A 26,697-nucleotide genomic window follows, 5' to 3' on the forward strand; every position below is an offset into this window, starting at 1 on the left:
GTCAGTAAAGTGCAGTAACAGCAACAATGTGGTAAAAAGAAGAATTTCCACAGTGGCTGTCAATCAAAAACAACAACAAACACAGGTGCTACCCGCCAGGCGCAGAGTTTATTCTTTTAAATATACATAGACTTTTTCCCCATATTAAATACCCCACCACCCTCCCCTCCCTCATCATCCCTCCCTCATCATCCCTCCCTCATCATCCCTCCCTCATCCCATTTCTTCCCTCACTGTCAATTCTCCGCTCTCTCTCATCCCCCCTCCAGAGAGAAAGCTCGTCCGGCTGAAAAACACACTCTACTTTGTGCAGCATATTGCTTATTAAGACATTTGCGAAAACATAAATTAAAAATACTACAGCTTGTTGTTTTTTTTTTCCATTTTCTGCTCCGACATCAGACTGTTCTGAACAGAATCTAAAAAAAAAAAAGAGGAAAATTTTAAAAAAAGAAACAGCACAGTGTCCCTCAGTCTGGCTACGTAAAATGGATTCCCCTGTTTTTCATGACATGGTATGACCCTCCTGGTTTGAAGTGTACACAGTGTCTGTACCACAGTAGGTGAAATGGTAAGAAGAAAAATGTACTCTTCAACTGATGTCCTGAGTTTGGTCAAATCACATGGGTGTGTTTTTTTGTTTTATTTTAATTGTGTTAAATGATAAGACATCCACGATCAAGATGGCTGACGACATTTCAGCCTTCGCTTTCACTAGTGTTTGTGTCTCTGCTCGTCTCCTCTCTGCTGGTCAGAAGGTGTGTGAAACGTGTGGAGGGAGGGTAATCATTCTATTCTCCCCTCAATCAGGGATGTGGTTATTGTTTTGTGGCCTTTCGTCAAACTGAAAGTTGTGGAAATGTTTGGTCCGATGAGGCGGCTGGAGCTGCAGGCAGAGTGAAGGACAGTGTGATACGGCACTAGAGCAAAATTCAGGTGTTTAAGTCACAAGGCATGCATGTTAACACTGAACTCAGAGAGTCGCCACCAGAAGTGTTGACGTGTGGAGTATGTGCTGTGTGTGTGTCAGTGTTCGTACAGATGAAGGTGCTGTAAAAGTCCTGCTTCTGCCTGGGTGAATACCGGACTGCTCCTAGTCTAATATTTCAATTTTTTTTTTTAGAGAGAATGGAAGATACAAGAATGCCGTGTTTGACTGAGTGGTTTTTGTTTTGTCATTCAATGGAGAGCAAATGAATAAAAGCAGGGCTTTTACTACCACCGACACTGTATATAATGTGTGCACCTGTGTCTCGTGTGCATGTTGGCATGTCTCATCAAGTCTCATCAAGTTTTGTGTCTATCATTCTAGCAGTCTGTCTGTGTCCCTCCCTCCTCTTTAGGAAGCACTGGAGGGGCTGCGCTGGCGTTGGGGAGGGTCAAAGGGTCAAGTTGGGGTCACACACGGGGAGAGTATTTAGGGTTTCTTGGCACCTCGGTGAAAGATTTCAGCTCATAAGGGATCCCTGTGTCCACTTCGATGGATTTGCGGGAGAATAGCAGCCGGATATCATTGTGCAAGTAGATCTTCCCAGATTTGGAGCTCTGGAATCTGAGAAAGCCAGGCCCAAAAAAAATGTGTTAGTAAGACACTCTTTCTTTCTTCAACTCGGAAAATTACTTTAAGTGCATGCAAGAGTTTGCCAGTATTCAAAGAAAACATTGCATAGGCAGTATGCACTTAATAAGATTATGCATTTAATTTTCAAGTATGCATTTTAAATCATTATCATAATCTCATGATACTTTTCCAGAAAACACAACACAAGATAATAAAGCAGAATTTAAGCATCAAGTGCGAACAAAACACCAGCTGTAAAAAGCAATGCAGCCAACTGAAGCCTCAGTCATACCTGAGATGTATCAGGTAGCAGAGAATCTTCTTCCTGTCTAGCACTCCGCCCCCTGGAGAGGCCTCGCCTTTCCCTTCAACCCCCTCCTCTACAGGCACCAGAAAGATACGGTGGCGCAGGAAGGTCATGTGATTGACAGGCATGTCGCCAAAGTTGTAGGTCACCAGGAACATCTTCACCACAGTTTTGTTGGGGTTAAATAAGGTCTGAGAACAGATGTCAGAGCAACGTCAGCACTGCAAACCACAAAAAAACACTGCATATACTTTCATTCTTGCAATAACAAGCACATAACCCTCATGTTTAGAACAAATGAGATATTTCATATAGTTTCTCATGGGCTATTTGGTCTTTTCCAAGGCAAAGAATAAGATGAGGATGAAAGAAATGACAGCTCACCACTTGAATGGTCCCTGCTTTGGGTATGCTGTATCCTTTCTTTCCAAGAGGCTCGAGGGATATCACCCCCTGCGAGGGAGAGACAGAGACATGGCACTGATTAAATGTCCTCAATCACTCATGGCTAAATGCCTCGAACTCTTTGGTATATTTTAATAGCTGTGAACTTCTACATCAGGGTCAGGATCTGGATTAAATATGTTCACATGAAACTTTCAGGGAGCAGCAGCATGACAGCAGCATTACAATGGTAATTTCCATTTCTGGTTTGATCCACCGATGAGGCACATCTGTATAGGTTATGCATGTAAAACCAAGTCATTATCAAAGCCACAAAACACAAAAAAACAAAAATAAAAGCGGACTAACTCTAAAATAACTACATCAAGCTGTAGTTACAAAGGCAGCTACGCGGGGAGTTATGTTAAATGTCAATTAACAGTTCAAAGAAGTGAACTAAAAGAGGCCTGACATTCACCACTTTTATACACAACAATTCAAAGTCAACATGAGGCATGAAGCTAAGAAAGTGAAAACAGCTGGTTTCCACATGGTCCAGTATAACAGCAGACACAGTTCAAGACTTCTTGAAAACAGGACTAAAGATGTGCACATGTTATTTGCTCGTCCCACCTTACTAAGGACTTCTGTTAGATGATTACATGTATGATGAATATATAGTATTCAGTGCTGATGTGGGCAGAGGCTTTGAGATATATGAATGAACAGAAAAGCATGGCACATATTTTTTTACATCTGGTTCTGAGCAAGCAAGCCAACATCAATCTTGAAGCCGATTCTATATTTATTATTGTTTTGGGACGTGTTCTGATCTCTAGTTTTGTTTTGTTTGTCTTTCACTGAGTGTATTTTCTTCATGCTATCGAACAAACTACCTGCAATAAACTGTTTTTTGTTTGGTTTATTGTTTGTGCTTGACGAAGCATGCACATAATCACACAATATCTTGCAAACAAACACACACGCTGACACTGACCAGGAAGGGTGAGGGCGCACTGTGCTCTGAGATGTCGTAGTATGTAACCTGCACAGGCAGGGTGACGTGCTGTGGGCAATAAGAGCCGCTGGCGCCGATCTCCGCCGTGAAGCCTTCGATTCGGCCAGACGGGGAGAATCGGCCCTTCAGTATCGACTCCTGGAACACACAGGAAGAGAGGAGGGTTCATGGTCATGAACAGGAGCCATTTGAAACTCTTCATACTATAAACATTAGGGTTCATTAAGGACACGGTTTACTGCTGCACTCTAAGTCAAGTTTGGCCATAGAATCGGAAGAAACGCCCTACTTTGAGTGTGAAATCCATAAAAACCCAAATTTCCAGTATTTATCTTAATTGAAACCAAAGTTCGGCAACACTGAAATAAAACACGCATCAGCAGGTAAACAACAATGAGAGCCAGGAAGAGGATATTTTGAAAGCATTAAACCAGGAACAAACATTATTGTATTGTTACACATTTAACCCAGTGTTAACTTCAACATATTCGGATCCTCTGTCCCAAAGGAAAGCGAGTATCTTTGATATGTTAACCATGTCATTTGGGCACTAACTTATTTTCTGCATTTACTTTTAGTCCTTATAATCCAGGGGGGGAGGCTCAACAACTATATTCAGATATACAGGGTGCATCAAAGCAGCAACAACTTTACAACATTATTATTATAAACATATTAATAATAAAAATGTTAACAATTTAAGTCCAGTTTTAATAAAAAGAAAAAAAAGACACATTGCCCTGAACATCAGGACAGTCACAATGCTGAGCATCAAGTATTCCAAAAATGTCCCAATAACTAGTGGGAAGTTTCCCAAACAAAGACTTAAAACTGTTTTTTTTTTTTGTTTTTTTTTTTATGCTGCATTAATTGCGTTAATTTCTTTATTTGTTTTAGCATTGAGATCATAGGTAGTGACAGTATTGGAAATTGGAAATAAATTGGAAACACCTCTCAATATAATGCAGTCTAGTACAACACCCTTAACTATGACCTCAATAATAAACTCATAATTACATTTACACATTTCCAACAATGACACCAAAAACTGATCATTACAAACTTTGTAAAGGTAGAATTTAGGCTGAGCTATTGTTTGATTTGCATTCGACGGCCCAGGTGTGCCTAATAAAGTGGCCACATAGTGTATATTGTCAAGGAAGAACCAAGACGTTGGTTAAGGCTTCGCAGTCATCTCGGACCTGCAGTTACTTTTGTCTCTTAAATGCCTTAAAATAATCTTTACAATTCTCACCTCAAAGTTGCCCAGTAGCGATCTGCTGATGGAAGATGAGGGCCAACTGGAGCGTGTGGAGCGGCCGGTGTCTGTGTGTCTGCCGCTGCGCAGCTGCCGACTGAATGTGACCACAAGCGCACACACAAAACAGACCGGTGGTTAGTGGTTAAGATTACACTAATTTTGTCTTAACCAACATGTCACATGCCTCTGAGTGTGTCTGAGTATTCAAGTCCAGACACAAAACCCTTTAATTTAGAATAACATACAACCGACGCAAACTCCCACCGTCTTTCCCTGTGTTGGCTCGCTAAAGTTTTAATACTGTTCTCTTTTGAAGGTATGACGGAGCACTCACCTTTTCAGCCGCAGCCCACTTTTTAGCCGTCTCCCTGATCTTGTGCAGTCCGCGGCAGTCTGAAGAGGACAAGAGGACGATTTACGTCAGCACTTAGCTATTCACCAATGAGTAACTTGTTAGAAATATTAAAAAATTAAATTGTCAATACACGTAGAGAAAATAAAGATGCTCAAAGAACAAGCGGGCATGTGTTGTTTTTTTTTTCCTGCGAGACAAATTTGTACGTGTACCTGTGTATTTCAGGTGTCCTCTTACTTACTGAGCACTGACTGTTGGATGCACAAACATTCCCCATTTCCAGGCTGCTGTTCAACATAAAGGCCACGCAGCTGTCAGATGACTTCTCACTAGACAAACCTATGCTACCTGCTAGCCATTTACTAACAACAAACCTTTCACTCATGGTTAGCTTACTGCCGTTAGCTAACCTTCGGCTACACCGGCTCTCTAAAGAGCTTGGAGCTCTTTGTCAGCTTGTCGTCTCATCGTCACACTCGATCAAAACCACCGACTGCATTTTAGAAAATCCTCCCGTCTCCCTTTTCCGTGTCTCCAAAAAATCTTTTTCTAGCCTTTATCTACTGAAATACCACCTGTGGCAGTTTAGTCTTGCTCCTTTTCTTGTCTCACTGTCCTCTCTGTCCCTAATTTGTGTCCTTGAGTCTTTCTTACATCTATCTGCTTCTCCCTCTGCTTCCCTCCACATACACTAAACACCTCTGTAGATCCCACCACTGTATGAAACCTAACTAGTGAACTCTATTGTCACCATTAGCACACTCCCCGTCCCACAAACCCACACACGCAAAGCTCTTTCTGGCCCCCCAATGTTCAAAAATGGCCAATTCACTTCCAGAACCATTTTTTAAGCAGGATGTATGTACATGTATGTGTGTGTGTGTGTGTGTGTGTGTGTGTGTGTGTGCGCGCGCGTTTATGTGTGCATGTGTAGACGCAGCATACTCATGTGCGGGAACAATGGACCCTCCCTCAATGGGCTTTATTCTGGAGCTACTCAGCCTGTTCCAGCGTGGTGTGATAATGAGCCGAGCATCACTTTATTCTTTCACTTTTGCTCATTCTCCTAGTCTCTCTTTACTTAAGCGTCAGCCTGTTTTCCAGGACTGTCAAGGCTCACAGATGTCTTACCATCCACCCCTGACTGAAGAGCTATTCCATATTCTAAGTTTTACACGCCTTCGCATACGGTGGTGTAAATGTTTTTGGTCTAAAAACTTGGTGTTTGCATGCAAATGTGCACATGCTGTTTTTTCATGTATGCTGCAATAAAATCACCTGGAGCTTCTTTCTCACAGTGGTTGTTAATTAATGTTGGAAAACTGCATCATCTGGCCATGAAAAAAGTCATTAGAAAAGAAGCAAACTGTTTTCCTAAAATCCAGTTTCCTTCCCTCAAGTCAGTTACTGCCTTGTTTTTACAGCCAAGTTGCTTAACAGCTTATGTTAGCCATTAGCTAGGATGATGGTTGGAACTCTAGGATGATGCAGTTGTTTTCATAAATGAGACTGCTCAAAGCAATTCCCAGAGAGAGAGATGTATGATGTGTATTTGTGTCTGCATGCGGGTGTGCTGACCTTAGGCCGGTCCCATGCAGTGGGCAGCAGGTGGTTCCAGTAAGGGGCAGCTTTAGCATCAGTGCTGCGACATGAGGCCGGGCCAAGCCCTGGAGCCAGCAATGACAGCCTGCTTCTCTTGGATGTGGAGGGTCCCTCGTCTTCTGAACATGAGTCCCCTGTGTCGCTCGGGGACAGAAGCCTCTTTTTGGCTGGCCAGTGGCCTCCAGAGGAGAGACGGTGGCCGTTAGTACTGGGGGTTTTCTCCCAGGAAGCCAGGCCATTAGAGGAGGAGGAAGCAGCCTGGGTGGCACTTCGCTCTGGTGGGGAGGATTCAAGTCCAACTTCCCATTCGGTGGCCTCGCCTGGTTCCTGCAGCTCTGTGTGGTGTGGAGGGGAGAAAGGGCCTGGAGGGCTGGTGGGACTGGCAGGGTTGGGAGTCTCGTACGTGGACATTTCATATAAGTAGGGACTGGGCTGGCCTCCAGATGAGCCATTACTACAGCTCTCATTTCCAGGGCTCCCTAGAGAGTAGGTGGGTGTGTGGCCCCCATTAGGTGCCTCAGTCCTGGCTGAGCCTCCGATGGAATGGCCCTGGTCACATAGATGACCGTGTGGGTCACACATTGGGGGGGATTTAGGTGAGAGTGGAGCAAACACATCAGGAATGGGCCTGTCATGATTGTGCTGAGTTGGGCGTCGGGAGGGGTTGTGGCTTGGGGAGAGGGGTGGAGACCTTGGTGACAGTCCCCCCTCAGAGTCTCTGTGCTCCATCTGTGTGCAAGGGTATACAGAACCAGGCCCACCAGGGCCCATCGCTAACCCCATCCCAACACCTTGAGCTGGAGCTGGCCCACATAGCACTCCTCCCTCCAACGCCTCCTTATCTGAGGAGTCCCCCAGGTGGGGGCGCTTATGAGTCAACTGGGGCTCCTCTAGCCCCCTTTTCACGCCCAACCGGACAGGCCTCTGTTGGGTATCAGTGTGGGATTCTGTGGAGGTAGAAAATCCCCCCAGCTGGGAGAAAATGGAGAGCTGGTAGACCTTTTGGAGCCGCAGCTCCTCCTGTCCAAAGTGCCTGGGTGCCCCTGGTCTGACCCCAGGGTCTAGGCCCTGTGTTGGAGCTGTAGGTGGAGGCAGGTCCCCCTCCTGGGCTGGAAGCTCTAATGGAGCCTTTTTGTGGGCTAACTCCACGTGAATGTGCCGCATGGTTTCTATGATGGAGGATAAGAGTCTTGACTAAGTTTTGTGCCACAGGGTCAAGTAGGTCCTCACAAGTGCCAGGAAGCAGAGCAAGATGTTCCACAGGAATAGGAAGTCCTATAGTTCCTGCTCTGATGTTGTCAAATAGTGTGAATCAGGAAGCTGAGCCGCACAGCACCTGAGAGGAACAAAATATAGTGCCACTAGTCAGGATGGATTTTCATGAAGTGATTAATGATGGTAGACCGTATGAGTGATGGAAAACATAAAATGGCATGAAAATTTTCAAAGGACAAGTCCTCAACAACAGTGTGAAAATATTTAGGGTCTCTGGGTTCAAAAAATAGTCACTTTAACCAACACTTCTGTTGCATTACATGACAAATGTTATGACTTTTGAATAGAAATCAATGCAACTCATATAGTATGTCTTTTACTGTCTTTTACAGTTCTCCACATAGCAGTACTGACTGACTGTCATAGACATACAGCATGAATCACACCAAGCAATAAATCATATCCATAAACAGTGAGTCAATTCATGTCACTGTATGTGAATATGATGTACTGGTTCTGTACATGCTCACTTCAGCCAGGCGTTACCTAACACACCCATCCAATTTTTACCTCAGAAGAAGTGCAGGACTATATGATAAAAACATTTCTTTATTGCGAGTGCAAAGGAATGGCATGCCTCAAACTGTTGCCTTTGACACACTTTGACACTTAAAATGACTTCACTATGTCACAGTGGTATCTGAACAAGGCAGAGGTAGTGCACCTTTTCCGCCTTCAGAAAATATTCTTGGCACAAAAACAGAGAGGAAATCAGGTATTTATATTTATAGTTTGACTTAACATAACATATAAACACTACTCAGGATCTTTCATCTCTGAAACAGCATGAAAATGCAGCTTTTTGCATTAACTACATTAATGGGCCACTATATATAATATAATTCATGTAAGACATGAGCCTAATTTGTCTCCTGGTTAATTAAAGACAGTGTACAAAATCTGTATCTCACCTCTGTGCCCGTCCTTGTCTAATCCTGCCCGTGTGGACAACCTGCATCTGGCACAACATCTGGAGGTTGTGTCTAAAATGGCCTACTAAAGGAACCCGTCTATCTCCATGGCAGCTGCCACGAAACGACGCCAACATCCCAAGTCGGGTAATCAGGAAACAGTAAGGACTCCAGTGGAAGCAGGAGTGAAGGAGCTGGGCACAGGAGCTACGACCTGAGGAGAAATAAAAAAAGGTTGGTGGTTTGTCGGTGAAGAAAGTCAAACTAACACCATGGTAGATACAATTCATGTGGAATACACCATCGCAAGAAAACTGTGATACACAGAATGGTCTGCAAGTGACTTAGAAATCTTAAAAACACAAACAATAAAACTTACCAGAGGGGCGGAGTGTCAGTAATGCAGGAGGCTCTTGAGAGGAAATGTTTCTGAACAGGAATCTGAGGTGACTCAATTGGGGCTCCCTCTGTGATTGGCTGATAGCCAGACACGCTCTCCTTGGTCACCTGGGTGTAGGGTGTGGCACAGTGTGGCATCATGACAGGGTCATTCCACCCAGAATCCCTGAAGAGACAGAGAGCCATGGAAACATATCAAAACAGTGGTGAGTGAGTTGCTTTTCCTTACACCCTGCAAATACACACACACACACACACACACACACACACACACACACACACACACACACACACGTTGACAGATGTACGGATGTACACATGTGAGTATATCTGAACAGACAGAGGAGGCACACAAACACGGCAAGGAAGGAAGTCGATATTTAAGTCTGTTACTGGATGAAGAAAAGACAAATCAATGAAATAATTAATACATTTCCTCATCATGTTAGTATTCAATAATTCAACCGAGGAAGAGATTTTACTCCCACCCTTTTTTTCATGACCAAAACACCGTGTTTTGAGTACAAAAACCCAAACACTCCGGGCTGATGATCAAACGTGGATTAGCAGTGAGTTGATATTTCCAGTTCTAACTTGGCACTAAATGGTGCAAGGCCAAGAGAAGCAGGACGTTTCCCGACCCACTTGGACCAGAACTTGGGAATGTGGAGCAGGGGGGAGTCGCAGTGAGCAGTCGCCACGGCAACCAGTAGCCCAAGGATAACGGCTCCTTTGTGCTTGGCCACAAAGAGGGAGAAAGAGAAAGCAAGAGAGAGAGGGTGGACGGTGGGGGGTGCTGGGGGGCAGGGAAGGGCGGCAAAGATGCTCCTCCAAGAAAATATCTACTAACACAACAAAATGGCTGTGTGTACAACCATTCAAAAAAATTCAACACACCGTGATAAAGGCTGATGTTCTGTTAACCTAAAGCTGGCAGAAGAAGAAGAAGAAGAAGAAGAAAGCTAATCTGCCTAAAACCCTGCCGGCACCCATGTACACCACTAAAGAAGCGAGTTGGTTCATAGTTGGTTCCCACATTGCAGCAAGCAGTTACTGCACTTCCTTGTATTTCTTTTTGCGTCATTCTGACGAAATTGTGATTATGCATTCAGTCGGGACAGCAGGGTCTTTAACCTCAACATGAGGGGAGGGATCATCAGCCAAAGATGACAAGAGTGAGAGGGATCTAGACAGAAAACTGTCCCCCCATATACATTCTGACCTGATTATATACAACTACAGCAAATGGTATATCATCAGGTAATTATGTTTTGTCAGGAGTGAAGCCTTTGTCACCTGTAATTACTCGCATGACATATGGTCCATATGCAGTCACACAACGCTGCCTTTGGGAACACCCAGGTGGCCAAGACTTACACACAAACACGAGTGCCTCTCCCAAAATTCACAACAAAGCGTTTTACAGTAGTTCACGCGTGTCCATAACATATATTTTGGAACAACCAAAGATGGCTTTCTTTACACCACACACACACACACACACACACACACACACACACACACAAAAAAAACAACAAAACAAGCAACACATTTTGAAATACGTAACACGTTCGTATTCTCACCATCGGAAGCTCCATGCCATGAAATAGCCATGGCCATAACTCATTGTTTTCTTAGTGGAATTATGCTAATATGAACAGGATGGTACATGGCAATGCCTCTATAGGTTCTGGAAATGTTTGGAGTCACATATCAACTACAGCCTAGGCCAGGACATTTGGAGGACAAATGCTGTGAAGCAGGATGTGATAGTTCTCAAGGTGGGGGACACTCCAGGGTGAAACTAGAACAGCCCCAGTCAAACAGGGAGATCTGGTTAATTTCATTTGCAAGACAAAAAGATGGATAGGTAGCATGACAGGTAGCATGACTTGCATATGAGAGTTCAATCAACATAATGTAAGCAATCTCATCCTCTTGTTTGGTGTCCCCCTGAAGACAGGTGAAGTCTCCAGGGTAAGCACCCAGGGGCAGCCACAGGGAGTGGGGGGTGGGGAAAGAATGAGAGAGGAGTCAACAGTGAGTATTTATAGTCATTGCCTATGTTAAAGCTCACTGGGAGTACCCTAGGGCTCTGTGCTAGGTCCCATTTGATTTCTGACCTTATTTTGAACTAGCCGAGCCAGAAACTAGCAGAAGCTGCCCAACCCTTTTCAGGTTTGATCCAGGAGCAAACAGAGGAGTAGCAACACTCAGGCTTAACCCCAAGAAAGGCTTCAGGTTGCGCGGCGTGTGTGCCTGCTCAGACTTGAGAACTTAAGAACTCTGTTACTACACGGCTTAACACTGTTGTGATTTTAATACACTAACACACACACCTGCCCTGTTTGACAATGCTCCCATATTCATCTCTAATCTATTTGTACAATCTGATCTGTGTAAAATACACGTGAACTGTGCACACTTACTGTGCAAATGACACAGAATCATACATTTGCAAATCTGTTTGCGCCAACAGAAAAACAGTTACAACTCTGCAAACAATTTGCAAACATGTAGGTTTGCAAACCTAGATGTTCAGTGGACCAATTTCCCCACTATGGATAAATAAAAAACATTACATTTTCACTATTATTTTTATATTTTTAAAGCTATTATTAAGAGTTATCGCTATATTAAAAAAAATCATCACCCTCAAAATTCATCTCGCATTTCCCTGATTGAATGCTGCTGACATGACGTATGAAGATGTTACACATCATTGTCAGGCAAAGCGCAATCTCGATGTAACATCTGCAGCATCTCTGGAAGTGGAGGAGCAAGCAATCACTCACAAAGAGACAGAGTGAGGGTAGAAATGGTAAGATGACAGGAAAAGGAATGAGAAACGCCTGACAAGAGGAAAGCAGCCAGACAGAGAGAGAGATTACAGCCCAGCCAAAGACCCTGAGGAAGGTATAAATATGGCAGGAGCAAATACAACTCCTGAGTGTCAGGGTCAACTCAGTGTTCACAGCTACACTGCATAAACCAGCCGCTGAGTTGGTTCATAGCATCAAAATTAAGCTTCACCAAACGGCAACCCTGCCTTCATATTAGTGAACCTTTTCAGGCTAAAACAAAATCCTTTTGGGCCACCAGAACCCACTTCTGAGCCCTCCTGAAAATGGACCAATGGACAAAAAAGCTGCAAAATGTCTCTGACTGTCCTCACGAAACAGCACTTAGTAAAATAATCAGACTTAACATTGTAGCTATAATTAAAAGGCTGGAAAATATTTGCGATTGGGAGGAAGCCCACACATATAAAATCCAGCTATTCCTGTTTTGCTCATACATTTTAGATTTGTTTAATTTGCATGTATAAAGGTGGAGGGAATACAGTGTGTGTGGGTGAAGCAAAGACAAATGAAGAAACACATGAAAAACAATAACAGAGGCTGTTTAGGTGCAGAAACCCAATGAGATGATGATTCAGTGAGGATGTGAAGAGGACCATGACAAAACGCATTAAAAAGGGGTACAGTTTACTTTAGGCCAGACATAAATCTGGATTGAACAGAGAATAGACTGAGTCATGCTGACAGAAACATTCAAATGGAATTAGGCTGTAATCAAACCTGGGAAATGACTGTCCAATAGAAAGGAGCTTAGGAAAACAATAGGAAAATGAGATGGGGAAGTAAGGGGAGAACTTGTATGTATAAACTGCACGGATCCAGAGCAGAAAATAAGGGAAATTACTATCCTGGCAATGACATCGTTCATTGTTCAACTGTTCAAAAAACTGTTTTTACTTACTTTTACCACTAGATTTTGTTTACTAAATGCTATTGTAGACTAAACCTAAAAGCTAAAATGCATGCTTCACAAGGACATCCCAACCTCAGCAACAGCATCAAGAAACACCACCACTCCTACTCACAGTCATGCATAAGCACTGAGCTCATGAGACATGGCTGCTGTGGAGCTCAATCGTTTTGTTCAGGAGATGTCACATCCTTAAAGGAGAATATTTTGCTGCTCAGATGTGTTGAAATATGTGCACGGCTGTTCCTTTAGGCCAAGAGAGACTGCGGTCAAGAGGTCAAAGGCCAGCAGTCTTGGGTCAGATGACTTAGAGCACATCATGAGGCCCAGAGGCATTTCATTTCATCATCATGAGAGAGGTGGTGTTCAAGGGCTGACACAAAGGCAAACAAGGTGCTGATCCACATGTAGCTAATGACATACACTCGCACTAGTTTAGTTCCACTGAGCAGTTGCAGTCTGAGCAACTAGTTTGAGATACTCATCAGTCATTGTGGCAACTGGGGCATCAGTATGTTGAACAAAAACATCTGCAAAACAGACAAAAGCACACTTAAGACCCTGTGGCTCCCTGTAAACTTCGAAAAGCTGCACATGGGTGAAATGAAACACACACACACACACAACCTTGCCATAAGAAGGTCTGCTGATGGCTCTGACCGAGGACCCAGCTCTCCGTGAAATGCATGAGAGTGAAGGGGGCAGAGTTCACAGCCAGCACCTCTCCTCAGAACTTACCCTCACATTTGGCCTGTGCAGTCATCCCAACACCCGGATGCCGCATGCATGTGTACACACACACGCAAGCCCAGACACACAAGCACTCACAGCACTGCCATTTTTTCAGCAATTCAAAAAAATGCAGCAAAGGATGAGTAGAAATAGAGCAAACTACTAGAATTACTCTTAATGTGGGTTTGTTTACAATCCTCATCAGAAATGCACCAAATGCAGCCACTGCATATTTCAGATGTTTTACTGCACGCTCTTTGACAATTGCAGCACTCCACCTTTGAGAAATTGTTTATGGGAGAACAGCTGCTCTGTTTACAGCAGTGTGAATTTATGAGCATTTGCCTGCTCCCTAACTAGTTTGGAGAAGCTATACTTTTATTATATACAAACATTTCTTGCATATTATATCATACTTAATACTGGTATGTGGTCCTGTAAATCCACAACATTCAAAAGCCAACAGAGTTGAAAACTTTAACAGAGTAAGACAAGTGGCTTCTGTTGCTGATTTCACCCATTTCAACACAGGTTTTCACATGGTTTTCTTCCCCTACGAAATACTTTGATGGTGCTAAAAAAAGTGTGAATCATTTCAATATCCTAAATCATAGAGACACAACAATGCCACAGTAATGAAAAAGCAAGGCTGTTAGCATGTGCTCATGTTTTCTATTTTTCATCCTAAACACACAAACACATAGCTAATCATTAAGAAAGGCGACTCTATTAAATGCCCTTCTTAAACACTGTGATTCACAATGGTACTAGCATGTTGCCTGATTAGTTACCAAAGCATCTTGCAAAGCATGCAAACTTGAAAATACATATTTTGCCCCAGCCACCTCCCACCAGGAGAGATTGGGGCATTTGTCAGCATTTGGCTTGAGTTATGTCCATCCTGTTTTCAATCTGTGACATCAATTTCCAATCAGTGGCATACACTAAGCTATCATCTTGAATGGGCCTTTTGTGAAGACTCTTGTCTCTAGCTGCTCAGCTGCACTCTGCCCTCCTTGTGTCCTCAGCCCACCCTTTACACCCAGCCTATAACAGAGGTGTGATAGCATCAGCACGAAGTTAGCGGCCTCCCAAATGCCCCGATTGTCTCATCAACTTTTAGCAGAACCCCACCCGACCTACTCCCAGGCTTGTCCTGTGCCTGGAGGCTGATAAACACACAGACACACACACACACACACACACACTTCTGCACACATTCTCCGACACAAAAAAGTTGCTAAGTGCTCCTGCAAACAATCACCTGTTGATTAGATTACGGGAGCCATCTAGAGTTTGGAAATCTGATGAGGCTGTGCACGACGGGATAGAATGACAGCCGACTGAGTGTGCGTCTGAGTATCAGACAAAGACGGAAGACAGGAAGAGACAAAGGAAGACAGAAAGTGACAGAAGGAGACTGGTTACGTTGATTGAAACTGATAAACCTCTGAGCAAGGCGCACATACAGTACTCAGGCTGACGAGTCATGGCAGTCTAAACTAAGCTGGCTCAGTGACATAGTTGCTGAGAATGCTGTTTGACACGGGGTCCCTTTCTGTCTCTCCCTCCCTCCCTCCCTCCCTCCCTCCCTCTGTCTGTATATCTGCCGGCCTATCTGTCTCTCTGTCTGCCTTTCATGTGGCCATTTTAGGAGACGTTGAGTCACCCGAGCGCAGCTGACAATACAACAGGAGCAGCATTATCACACTTGACAGCAGGAGAAGTTGTGACACTCACCCTCTAAGAAAAGATGGGGTTTATCTCGCTGTCTCACTCTCTGCCTCTCTCCTTTCTTCCTCTAATTCGTCTGGTTGCTGGATGGGTGACTCTGCTGCCTTGTCTTTCTGTTCTCCTCTGATTTGTATTTCCACCGGGTCAGTCTCTCTCTCTTTCGACTCTCTGTTCTGTTGCCTCTCTGTGCTTCCTTCCTCCTGAATAGGTGGCGTTGAGAAAGACACAGTCAAGTCAAGTTTTTCTGCTTCCCTCTGCTTGTTTTGTCAGGAGCCCTCCTCGCCTGCACTAGATCTCTCTCTCTCTCTCTCTCTCTCTCTCTCTCTCTCTCTGTCTGTCTCTCTCTCTCTCTCTCTCTAACTCTCTCTTGTTTTCTTCCTGTCTACCTCTCTCCACCCTCACACATACACAAATCAAAAACCCATCAACAACTCTCACCCCCCACCCATCTCGCTTTTTCCCTCCCTCTTCTTGTCTCTCTCAGGCTCCCCCCCGTCCTCGTTCTTCGTTTCTCTCATTCGCACCCCTCCAAATAATCTTGAATACAAAAGCCACTCCACATGCTAGCGTTCCCCCTTTCCTCTCCTCCCATTCCTCCTCACCCTCTCCTCTCTTCCTCTATCTACTCTCAGGCCCCTCCCTCCAACCCTCTCTCTTTTTCTCTCTGTGTTTTCTTTCTGTCGGTTTCCTCTCAGCTGATAGAGCGAGGCATGCTTTGCTCACTCAGCACTGAAGGCATACAGGGTAAAGGGGGGGACGCTTGTAGCCGATTGGCTAGAGAAAAGGGGGGTCAGCTGTACTAGCTGAGGTTCTGATTGGCCAGCGGAGGGAATGAGAGGGGGAGGGGGCGTGGGGAGCCAGAACTCCGCCCACCTGCTCCTGCTTGGCCTGTTCTGCAGAAGTAGAGACGACCAAAGAGCACTTTCCCCAAACAGTGTGTGTGTGGGTGTGTGTGTGTGTTAAATGTGTGTCCTTGAGATCTTCAAACTTGTTTTGTGTAGAGCATTTCACTTGTGTAATCTTGTCCTGTAGCGTGCCAGCCACATGTGTGGTTGTGTGTGTGCGTGCGCGTTAGTTAAAGAACAGTTAATAAAGGAGTTAATGCCTCAGAGATTAAAGATGCAAACGTTGATGCAATGCACCCTCCCCCTTCCTTTACTGTCTAATGCATACTCACACACAAAGGCAAGTGTGTGTGTGTACCATGAACTGTACAAAGCGCCTGTAGCCTACACGAGCCCACAAAAGCAAAAGGCTTATCTGCTGCTGGTGTGCAGATAGAGAATGAAGTGCATGTGAAAAAGTTTATCAGCTGAGTACCAGGAGCAGCCCTCAGCTGAGTGTGTTTTTCCATCTGTGAGCTAATAAGGAACAGTATGTTGACTAGGCAAGAACTATTTTGAACAGAGTGGTGTGGTTAAAGTACACACTGTGCGAGCCAGTGCATCACACACTTGCACTTATGCTCTTTCACCTCACACACACACACTCATTGTGAGTGGAGGTTACGCGAGTAAAAAGCACCGTGCACAGAACATACTTGAAACTGACGAGATCACAGTATTTTGCACGCAGCTTCGCCCGGCCCTCTCGTTACAGACACAAACGCACACCTGCTGTGTTATACATTATTCTTTTTAAGGACAACCAGGGTTGTGTTCTTACCACACGTGTGCTCGTCTCGACAACCCACTAACATCAGGTTGAGTGAGCAAATGATTATGTCATGATCATGAAACAATGGTTTTGACAACTTACAATGTTCAGAAGATGAAACATATAGGTATCATATAGGGAGGATGTTAAGTTACCTGCAGCCAGCAGATAAATTTGCACTCTATCAGCCTAATTGGGCAAGTATTTCATTTTGTGTAGCTGGGGAAAGTGGGTGAACTATATTTTCCACACATAGTTTTTTACTTTGCATTACTGTAATACTGGTAAACCGTCCGCCTGTGTGCAGTCATGCATGTATGAATGTGTGGAGAGCGGCATTTAACAATTTCATTCATTTTCATGAATGTTTAATCTTACGATTGTTCCCTTGATTAATCATTTAGCCTATAAAATGTTGGAAAGAAAGCAATAAACATCCATTATAACTTCCCTGAGGCCAATCTAACAAATTCAAATTGCTTGTTTATTCAGCCACCAGTGCAAATCCCCAAAATATTCAATTAACTATTCAATATCCTGAAATCATCACTCAGTTATTTTTAAAACGTTGCTGAGTAATTTTCTGCCAACTGACTAATTGATTAATTGCTTCAGCTCAACATGTACATACTCAGAGATGGATGCAGTGTGTATAGACCTGTGTGGTATTCAGTTGTTTTGGTGCATGTGTGTGAACTGTAAAAGTGAGCAGAGATGAGGTTTTGAATAACAAGACATGGCTTCAGCCACGTACCTCCAAATATAGAGATGTGGGGATATGAGAGAGAGGGGAGGGGGGAGGTAGAAGGCGTAGAAGACTGAGACAGCACGATAGACAGAGGAAGATAAAGTGACAGAGAGACAGGGGAAGACGGCAATGAGGCAAGATTTCTGTCCTGAAACAGGACCAGCTGCTGCTGTTAACAGCAAAGCCCGTAAAAACTGTAATAATGTGGACTTTCTGTTGGCAAGCAGCACTGTTATTTAGAATCTTGTGTTTCAGCATACACAAACACACACACACTCACACACTTCGGTCCCTTTAAGAGCCAGTGTCACCTTCCATATTTGGAAAAAAAAGGGGCGTGTCTTCTCTACGAAGACCCTCCTCCATTCAAGGACAGTCTAGGTGCAACTGAGGAGAAAGAAGCATTGAAAACACACACTCGCATTCCATCAAACACATGCATTGATGCAATCCTGACTTCAAATCAATGGCAGTGTTTGCTATGATGTCTATATGACGACGTTGGGGTACCCACCAGAACCAAAACAGCCAAGTGAAGAGTGTTGAGCCCAAAACCTCAGTGAGTAAACAGGTTAGTTGCAGTTTTAAATGACCTGTTTTAAAATATTGAAAACAAAGTCCAATTCACCCTCCTCCTGGGGAGGGAGAGAACAAAAGGAGGAGAGGAAGAGGGGAGGTGGAGGAAGGGTGGGAAAGGAAAGTGTGGTTGTCTGTGTGTAAAAAAAAGGGTGGGGGGGTGGAGGGGGTGGTCTGTAAAACATGTTTAAAGAGGCATGGACCCCTGCCCTGCCTGTGTCGGTGTCTGTTTCTACTGGCATGTGCGAGAGTGTGTTAGTAGTGCACACACGAGGACATATGTGTGCTTAGGAGGTGTGCATCTCTCTGATAAGTGTGGGATGGGCTGCTGCCAAACAGTGGACACCCAGAAAGCTCCAGTGTGCAGAAGCAAATATTACAGCTAATATTTACAAGAAAATTACAAGCAGCGCTGTGGACTTGCTGTGATGCAATGTGTTCAGTATCACTGAAGTTGCAGTAGTGTGGTAATGAGGTAGAAATATGGTAGGAACGCTGATGTTTACAGTAACAAGCATCAGTGCCTGAAATTAATCTTGACCTATGAAGAATATATTAGAGTGATTTCAAAACATTGAAATAAATATGACACCCTTCCCATTTTCAGAACTACACCGCTGACAGGATTCAAGTTTAAAGTGCTAAGTTAAAACTGGCTTTCCCACTTATGCAGCTCATGCACGCTTTTTGTCTTAGTCCTCATTTTCTATTTTTAGCAGCCTCAGTTATTATGTGTCACCACATGGCAATAACATTAACGGCTTTCTATTTTCAACATTTCCGCCCTTATTTCTCTGCAGGCCATAGTGTCTCATACATCCCACCTTCTTCCTTCAAGCAGGTGGATTTTACAGCTTGACTGACAGCATGAACCCACCCAAACAAACAAACACACAAACAAAAAAATCCCACAACCAACACTAATCAGATAACCGTTTCCTGCAGGTTGTTTGCCACCCTGAGTGGGTTCTTTACATTTACTTCTCTAGAGCACTGTAATCCGTTGAGATGAACTCTCTCTGGAAGGGCATGTTTGATCAGCTGTGTGTTGATAAGGAAGATCACTAAGTGGAAAAAGAGACATGCCTATTTAAATATGAGTATTTAACTTTGCTGCCAAGAGAAAACCTGTGTGTGAATATGTGTATTTGCTCAGTTGGCAGTTAAGCAACTTAACTGAACATTTGATCAATAAAACCCTGATGGCGATCGTTTTATTTGCTTTGCATTATTCCATATGCAGCTCATTATCAAGTGACTATGTATAGTTGTGAAGTGACATTAGAGATTGGGGTTAAGTTTAAAATAGGCAGATGCAGCAAATAGACATTTCTGAAAGTAAATCAATTTAAAACAATCGGCTGTCCAGATAAAACATTCCTGAAATAGCTTCTGTTTGTTTTTCCATGACCAGATACGTCTCTCCATCCACTTCTGCAATCATTCCCACCAGTCCTTTATTGATCCAATGTGCAGCAGCGCTGAGGGATGACTGGATTCTGCAAGTGTGGAAACTACTTTTGTGCATCCCGTAACTAGGCTGTTGTTATTAAATTTCCTCACAGAGATTACTAAAGTTTGGTGTAATCCAGTTCAATCAAGTCTTCCTTCCAACACCAATCCATCAATAAGAATTAATTATTATATTCCAGTATAGATATTTAACTACTGATCCTAAACATCCTATAGAAATGAGCAGTGGTTAACTCTGTGATGCTTTTCAGTATCTGGTCAAAGTTTGGAAAAAACAAACACAGTTCACTCACTTTTGCTAAAGGAAGATGGGAATAAAAGGGAAGAGAAGGACAAAATCAAGGAGTGATATGTACAAAAGACAGAGTGCAATGGGAAGAAATGCAGAGATGGGGAGGAGTGTGGCACCCTGAGTCTTGGTGACAGGCCGGGCCAGCTCAGAGGGTGGAATGTTCCAGAGAAATATGTTGCCTATTCATGGAGGACAGGAAATAAAGCTCTCTCTCTCCACCTCTCCTCCCTTCCCTCTCAGGCCTCATTCCTTCACCCTGAACTCAGCTGCATGTCTTTTTACCTCTCTCTGTCTCTCCTCCTCACTCTCTGTGTCTATGTGAGTTTCCACCTCTCCCCCTTCTTCTGGCCTTTAGGCGTTTTTATTCCTGTCCATCTTCCTTCAGTTTAAATTAGTTCCCTTTTTTCCCTTTCATGCTTGGCAAACTCACACAGCATGGTGGTGTTGTACCACTCAAAACTGGTAGCGGCTGAATGTCGTCCAGCCTGCCATCTGGGCAGTGAAACAAAAAGAAAAAAAGAAACCCCTTCTTTGCTATGTAGCTCACTAATACCTAACCAGGGCATACTGTCACTATCTAACCAGCCAACCTGACTCATGATTGGTTTCTAGCCAAAGTGGATGGTGCAGAAGATTATGATGGCAGTTAGAGTTCATTTATACCCACATTTGTAGGATGTGTGTTGAGTTTACAACAGCAGATAAAGCAGAAAGCAACCTTAAGGACAGGTGTTCACCTCAACTAAAATACCAGTGAAGCTTATACAAGTGCACGTTTATGAACACACACACACAGAGAGAGAGAGAGAGTGGCTCATCCATTTTGGTGGGGGGGGGGCATTACAGGGTGAAGGGCAGAGAGAGGTCTGCCTAGGGTTAATCCTGAGATCAGTCCAACACAAACACACACGGTTGCAGTCGTTAAGCAGCAGTTAATAATGAGAGGCTTTGGTACCACAAGAGTTGCTGCTCTGCGTGTGAGCCCTGAGGCAGGGCTGCGCACACTTCAGATATTTGCAGAAAGTCCAAACAGGCAACTCGACAAAACACGAGCAGCCTAAGTAAGCTGGACACAGGTCCAACGCATGCTGTTACCTCTGCATGAAAGCTGCCAATATATCAACTTACATGCAAAAACGTATCAGTTTTACTGCTGACATGCTTATCTGCATAAAAATATGATGCTGACACCTTGATTTAGCAGACATCCAGTCCAAGCAGCACATAAAGGTACAATTCATAGGCAATAACTGGCAAACTTGGCATATCTTTGTCTTCCAAAGTGCACCACTACGCACCATGAGGGGCTATACAGAGCTTGGGGAAAGGCTACACCCCTGCTACAGCGCTACAGCCACACTAGCATCTCGGAGAGGCTAAATAGTAGCATCAACATGCTAACATGCTAATAATGACAATGCTAACATGCTAAGGTTTAGCATGCATAATGTTGACCATTTTCACCACGGCGGTTTAGTTTATCATTAGTAAGCACGACTGGGGGATGTCAGTAGTTTGGAGGTATTTGGTCATAATACTGGACAAACAAACATGTTTGATCTAACGATGGTGCCAAATAGGAAGTTATGGAATCGGCAAAGTTTTTATAATTTACCCTGAGAGGCACATGAATTTCTGCAAGTTAAGTTTCATGACAATTCATCCAGTAGTTGTGAAGACATTTTACTCAAAACCAGAAATGCCAACTGCTATGGGTGCTGGAGGAAAAGTCAGGGCAAACAACTGTGTGGATTTGCTCTTAATCCAAACATACAAATCCAGCATGAAAGATAAAGAGTATTATTTATTTCATTATTATTATTATTAATATTATTTTAATGAGTGGGTGTCACAGATCTCCAGAGTGGAAGGTTTTTTCCAGTCTGTATAAAAGCCAATTTGAGCGTTGAAAGATGCATGCACAGGCACAGGCCTGACACACATACTCCACAGCATGGAGAGATGGGAATAAAGGCAGAAGAGCGATGGAGGGCTTTGATGCAAGGTAGGGCGGATGAGACAAATGACAACGTACTGCAGAGTAATGGACAGAGCAAACAAGACAAAGAAGAAAGGGAGAGGGGCAGAGAGTGAACAGGTCTTAGCTTGATAAGCCCTGTGTTGACCTATATAATGCAGAGATGCATCTGCCTTCCAACAGCAGCTCATTGATTCTGGGGCCGGTATATAAGCCATATCAGCTGACTAAATGGCTCACAAGCTCCATACATTAAATTATATTTAGCCTGTATCTGTGTATGCTGAACAAGGTTCCTCACACTGGATTTTAGACAGCCTTTTGGAGAAGGTTGTTCTTTATCTATACCTGTATCTAATTATGAGTATAAAGGCCTGATTTTTCAGTGGAGCAATACGTACCGAAACACATATTTGTCAATGTTCTATATAAATACTTCATCAAGTTATGAGTTTGTGGCTCTCTCTTCCCTTTTTCATTCATTGCTTCCAATCCAAAAACTTAAAATCCAGATAAAACGAGAGTATGTAGCTTTAGTGTCGTGATGTATCTCCGAGTGACACAGGATAGGCAGGTGGGAGATAATAATGTTGGGAAAAATTTGATTTGAACATCATAATTAGGGCACACATCACATTTTGTTATACAGGAAGAAATCGTGATTGGATTTTGATACAGGAATAATTTTTTTTAACATATATTGTTAAATAGGTGGGATGGGATGTTATCTAAAAGGATTAAATAGCAATTTTCCCTTTCATCTCATCTTTACCTCCACAACCTAACAAGCCGTATCCGTCCTTCACAAGGTCAATCAGAAGCAGCACATTAAAATGACATCCAGCACTGGCTGCAGTGGCCTGATCAAACATGGTGGAGCTTTTTGGGTTGTTTGAGTCACCGAGATTATAACACACAGAAATATAAAACCCCAAAGGAATAAAATTCTTAATCAAAACTGCTTATTTGACGACCTCATTATTTTGACTATTAATTCCATAATTGCATTGCTTTGTTGGGTCTTTGTCAATAGACTCCCATCCTTGAAACAGTTTCCCAATGCTCACTTATTCCAAGCGTCCACTTCAAAGCCTTCACTACCCTATAAATAGGTTAACCTGTTAACCACAGTTTATGAACTGAACACAGTCACAAACACATGGACCTTCTAGGTTTGTAAGAGGACTAATTAGTTCTTCTTACTGACAGACTGTTAAGTGGACTAATTGGCCTTTCTGGTAAGCCTGACATTAGGTTTAGTTACAGTGTGTGTGTGTATATACTGTATGTGTGTGTAAAGACCTGAGGTGACGAAGGGTGAGTGAAGGGTTCAGGGTTAAAGTGCAAATCCTAAAATGACTTTATCTCCATGGACCACCTTTTGCGAAAGTGACAAGTAGAAAAAAGGCTTCACGCTGAAGGCTTTCTCTTGTCCTTCTCTTGAGGACATGTGGTTATCATAAGTGAAAATACATGAAAACACACACAGTTCATGGTGCCCTCTGACCTCCTCTCTTGTTAGCTTTATCTTTCATCTCATACTGCTTCCGCTCTGTCCCTGGGTTGAAAGTGGTATCTTCTAGCAAACAGCATCACTTCCCCGAGGGGGTGTTGAGAAGATGTGGGGAATGTCAAAAACATCTAGTTACGATGGATTCACAAGCAATGGATCAAGAAAAATGACAAAAAAGATCTTTATAGTGTCACTAGTTACCACATGCAACACATAAGGAAGCATGTGAAGGACCTTTATTTTGAAGCATCATGGGTAAATCAATAAGGTTTATACTGTTATATAAAAGAGAAAACTACATTAAGTAGAAGCTACTAAGATTTATTTTAAGACAAGGTAGACACTGTTCCTGCCAGTCAACCAGTCAGCACTGGTTCTTGGTAATGGCTTGAGGCTATGTATTAAAAAGCATGTATTCACAGTGACATACACATGCTTAACAACTATTTGTGAGTACCTTCCCTTCTCTCAGCCTTAAACCTAATCCTTAATAGCTAAATAGCTCTTTCTTTAAGATAAGAGATAATTTAACTCTCATAAGGATATCAGTACAAATCGTGCATACACACACACATTGACACACATGATAGATCAATACAGGCCCAGAGCAGTGTTGAGTACTGGATCTAACCCACATAATCATCTGTAATCTCTGACATCAAATCCTGCAGAGACACACTGGAGGGCTGACAACAAGCCTTCATCAGCTCAACACATTTAATAGCCGACCCCACTTTCCACACACACATAAAAAGCGCTGCCAGGTTCACACGCAATAAAGGAGAATTGCAGCCATGAACCATAACCAGTCAGTCAGACAGCCATGAGAGGTATGGAAGGTATATTCCATGTGTTCGAGGTTGAATGTGCAGAAGACCACAGGATGAACAGCATCCCTTAACTTGGAGCCCTTTATGTTACGGATTATCAGATGAACTACACATGAATAAAATAGTATACTGCAGGAAAGGGCGATTTACAGGCAGTGCTAGACAGAGGCTGTAATATTGTTAATCTGGGCCCAATTGATTCAAACAGAATCAGGAGAAATTGGGCTCTTACAGTCTTACAAGGCTCAAGCAGAGTCACGTTGACCATGCTGTATTCATCTAATAAATAGCCTAACTAGGTACTGGTGGCTTCACATGGAGAAAACACACAGCTACTCATGACCACACTCCAGCTTAACTCATTGCACTTTGCTGGGCCATAAGCATGCAGTATATTTCCTTGAGGTTACTGGTAGTTATACATTTTGAAGTATGCAAACAGACCAGTCATCACTGGGGATTCCTGGCATTGTTTTCTTCCCATGCGAAAAACATCCCTCACTCATCCTGGCTGGGTTTCTGATCTCTCCCTCCCTTCCCTTTCTTTTGATGTGAGAGGATTTTTTAAGTGTCTTTGTCTCACCTGAACAGACTTTTATTTTCCAAGTGTGTTTAAGCATTTAGGAATTTAAGTCAAAGAGGCATTGTGAACGGGACATGCCCAGACTCAGGACCCAGGCCTGCTGAACAGCATGCACCTCACCTTCAGGGTTGGTTACAGCAAAGATCTGCATGACGTCACACTCAGCTGAGGACAAAGCCCACTGGTTTCTCCCAGACAGGGAGGTGGGGGGTAGCTGTCAGAGCAAGGCAAGGACAAGCGAGAGAGAAAAATGTCGACTTGCAGATGGATTTGCTGCAGCAAAGTGTGTGTGTGTGTGTGTGCAGAAATATTCTATTTGCATATATGTGAAACAGCTGGATGATCCCATATGCACGTGTGCTGTATGGGTGATGTAGAGTGAGTGCAAGTACATACAAGTGTGCTTCATGTGTATGTCAATGCCATCATGCCCTGCTGCTTTGCAGCTGATCATAATATCACTGTAATAACTGACTCAACTCTAACACTTTATAGATTTTATATATACTGTAAGAAGAGTTTAGTGCCAACATCAATGCTCCCTTCCCTAAATGATGCAATGCAACTCCCAAGTGCAAGCCAAGGGAACAATACGCCCACTGCACTCAATGCTATCCTCTATCCCGTAAGCTTTACAGTGATGATCATCAATCCACCCGCTGAGCTACAGTCATAATCTCACAAATATATGCTCGTGCTGCTTGATCCCTCCTTCTTGCACAGGCCATATATGCACAATGCCAGGAGGACATGAGTGTGCAGTTATGACAAAATAAGATATTTAAACATGCATTTTGACGGGACACGCACACACCCATGACAGGTGATGGATGATTAATACACTAGGATTTCTATCACTTTGTCCCTCACCACCGCAGACTGCACGCACGCACATAAAGGAAGAGTGAGGCAGGCAGACAAAGCAGGGGAACGCCCCCCACACCAAGATATACTGTCAGGTCATCAGCTGGCTTAAGCTGGATTCCACTCAAACTTTGCTCACATTCACACATTAATAAAAAAAAAGATGCCAGTGAAAACCTGCATGTTTAGAGTGCAAACATTTAAATACTGAATAACCTGAACCTTTGTACAATTTCCATACATGGCGACATTTTAAGTTCGTACGATGCAGAAGATAAAGAGGCAACTAGCTAGCAAAAATCGAAGATTTTGAAGCCTACTCACCTAACAAAAAAGGTGGACAGCCTGAACTGACGCGTCCCTGTCGTCTGGGAGTTTGGCCTTTTTTGTTATCTCTCTGCCGTGTTGACTGCTGCGTTGTCGGATTCCAGGTAGCTAAACGTTACGGAGCAAAAAATCCACTTCGAAGCTAAAAGCAGGTTAGCAATCTTAGCTGGATGTCTGATAGGCAAAACAATCGGACAGTTTCAGTCTCGTCCTCCCACTCTGTCTTGCCACATAGCTCGCTAGTTGGCTGACCACGTCCCTTCCTCTCTGTGTCTGTCTTTTTTGCGCTCGCAGCTGTTTTCGTTGTTTCAACCTTTGCCTGAAATTCCTCCTCTGTCCCTTTAAGCGACGTTTCCGGGGTTTGCTCATTAATATACAGAAGGCGGGGCTTCACGGCCAGCTGAGCGCCTGTCATTTAAGTGATTGGCCGCTTCTATCCAGTTTAGCCAATCAGTACCCGGGGACTACGTCTTCTTTAACAATCGCATAATTATTCAAAAATCCCACTCCGTGATTGGTCCACGGATTAAGTCAAGAAACGCCCAGT

At 43.5% G+C, this 26,697-nt stretch overlaps 1 protein-coding gene across 2 annotated transcripts; it reads right to left on the reverse strand.

Annotated features, from left to right (window-relative positions):
- Positions 1 to 83: 83 nt before the first annotated feature.
- Positions 84 to 26,506, reverse strand: atosb (atos homolog b). Of its 2 annotated transcripts, XM_076731475.1 has the most exons (11): positions 26,148 to 26,435; positions 15,317 to 15,510; positions 9,054 to 9,239; positions 8,675 to 8,888; positions 6,465 to 7,824; positions 4,866 to 4,924; positions 4,526 to 4,625; positions 3,250 to 3,408; positions 2,253 to 2,321; positions 1,854 to 2,059; positions 91 to 1,552 (listed from the first exon to the last, which is right to left on the reverse strand). In XM_076731475.1, exons 5-11 carry the CDS (start codon positions 7,650 to 7,652, stop codon positions 1,399 to 1,401), a joined length of 1,935 nt encoding a protein of 644 aa, XP_076587590.1. In that variant the 5' UTR covers positions 7,653 to 7,824; positions 8,675 to 8,888; positions 9,054 to 9,239; positions 15,317 to 15,510; positions 26,148 to 26,435; the 3' UTR covers positions 91 to 1,398. The 2 variants fall into 2 exon arrangements, with proteins under 2 accessions (XP_076587591.1, XP_076587590.1); XM_076731476.1 differs by lacking the exon at positions 15,317 to 15,510 and having other exon boundaries at positions 84 to 1,552; positions 26,148 to 26,506.
- Positions 26,507 to 26,697: the final 191 nt, after the last annotated feature.

The sequence above is a fragment of the Chaetodon auriga genome, chromosome 5 (genome assembly GCF_051107435.1).
Source record: "Chaetodon auriga isolate fChaAug3 chromosome 5, fChaAug3.hap1, whole genome shotgun sequence".
NCBI classification, from domain to species: domain Eukaryota; kingdom Metazoa; phylum Chordata; class Actinopteri; order Chaetodontiformes; family Chaetodontidae; genus Chaetodon; species Chaetodon auriga.

Excerpts from the sequence above, each read along its gene's own strand:
- atosb (XM_076731476.1), bottom strand. The coding sequence starts at position 7,652 with ATGCGGCACATTCACGTGGAGTTAGCCCACAAAAAGGCTCCATTAGAG. Across the intron at positions 4,626-4,865 it reads AGTGGGCTGCGGCTGAAAAG|TCGGCAGCTGCGCAGCGGCA; the intron begins GTGAGTGCTCCG and ends GGTCACATTCAG. Across the intron at positions 1,553-1,853 it reads TGCTACCTGATACATCTCAG|ATTCCAGAGCTCCAAATCTG; the intron begins GTATGACTGAGG and ends TGGCTTTCTCAG.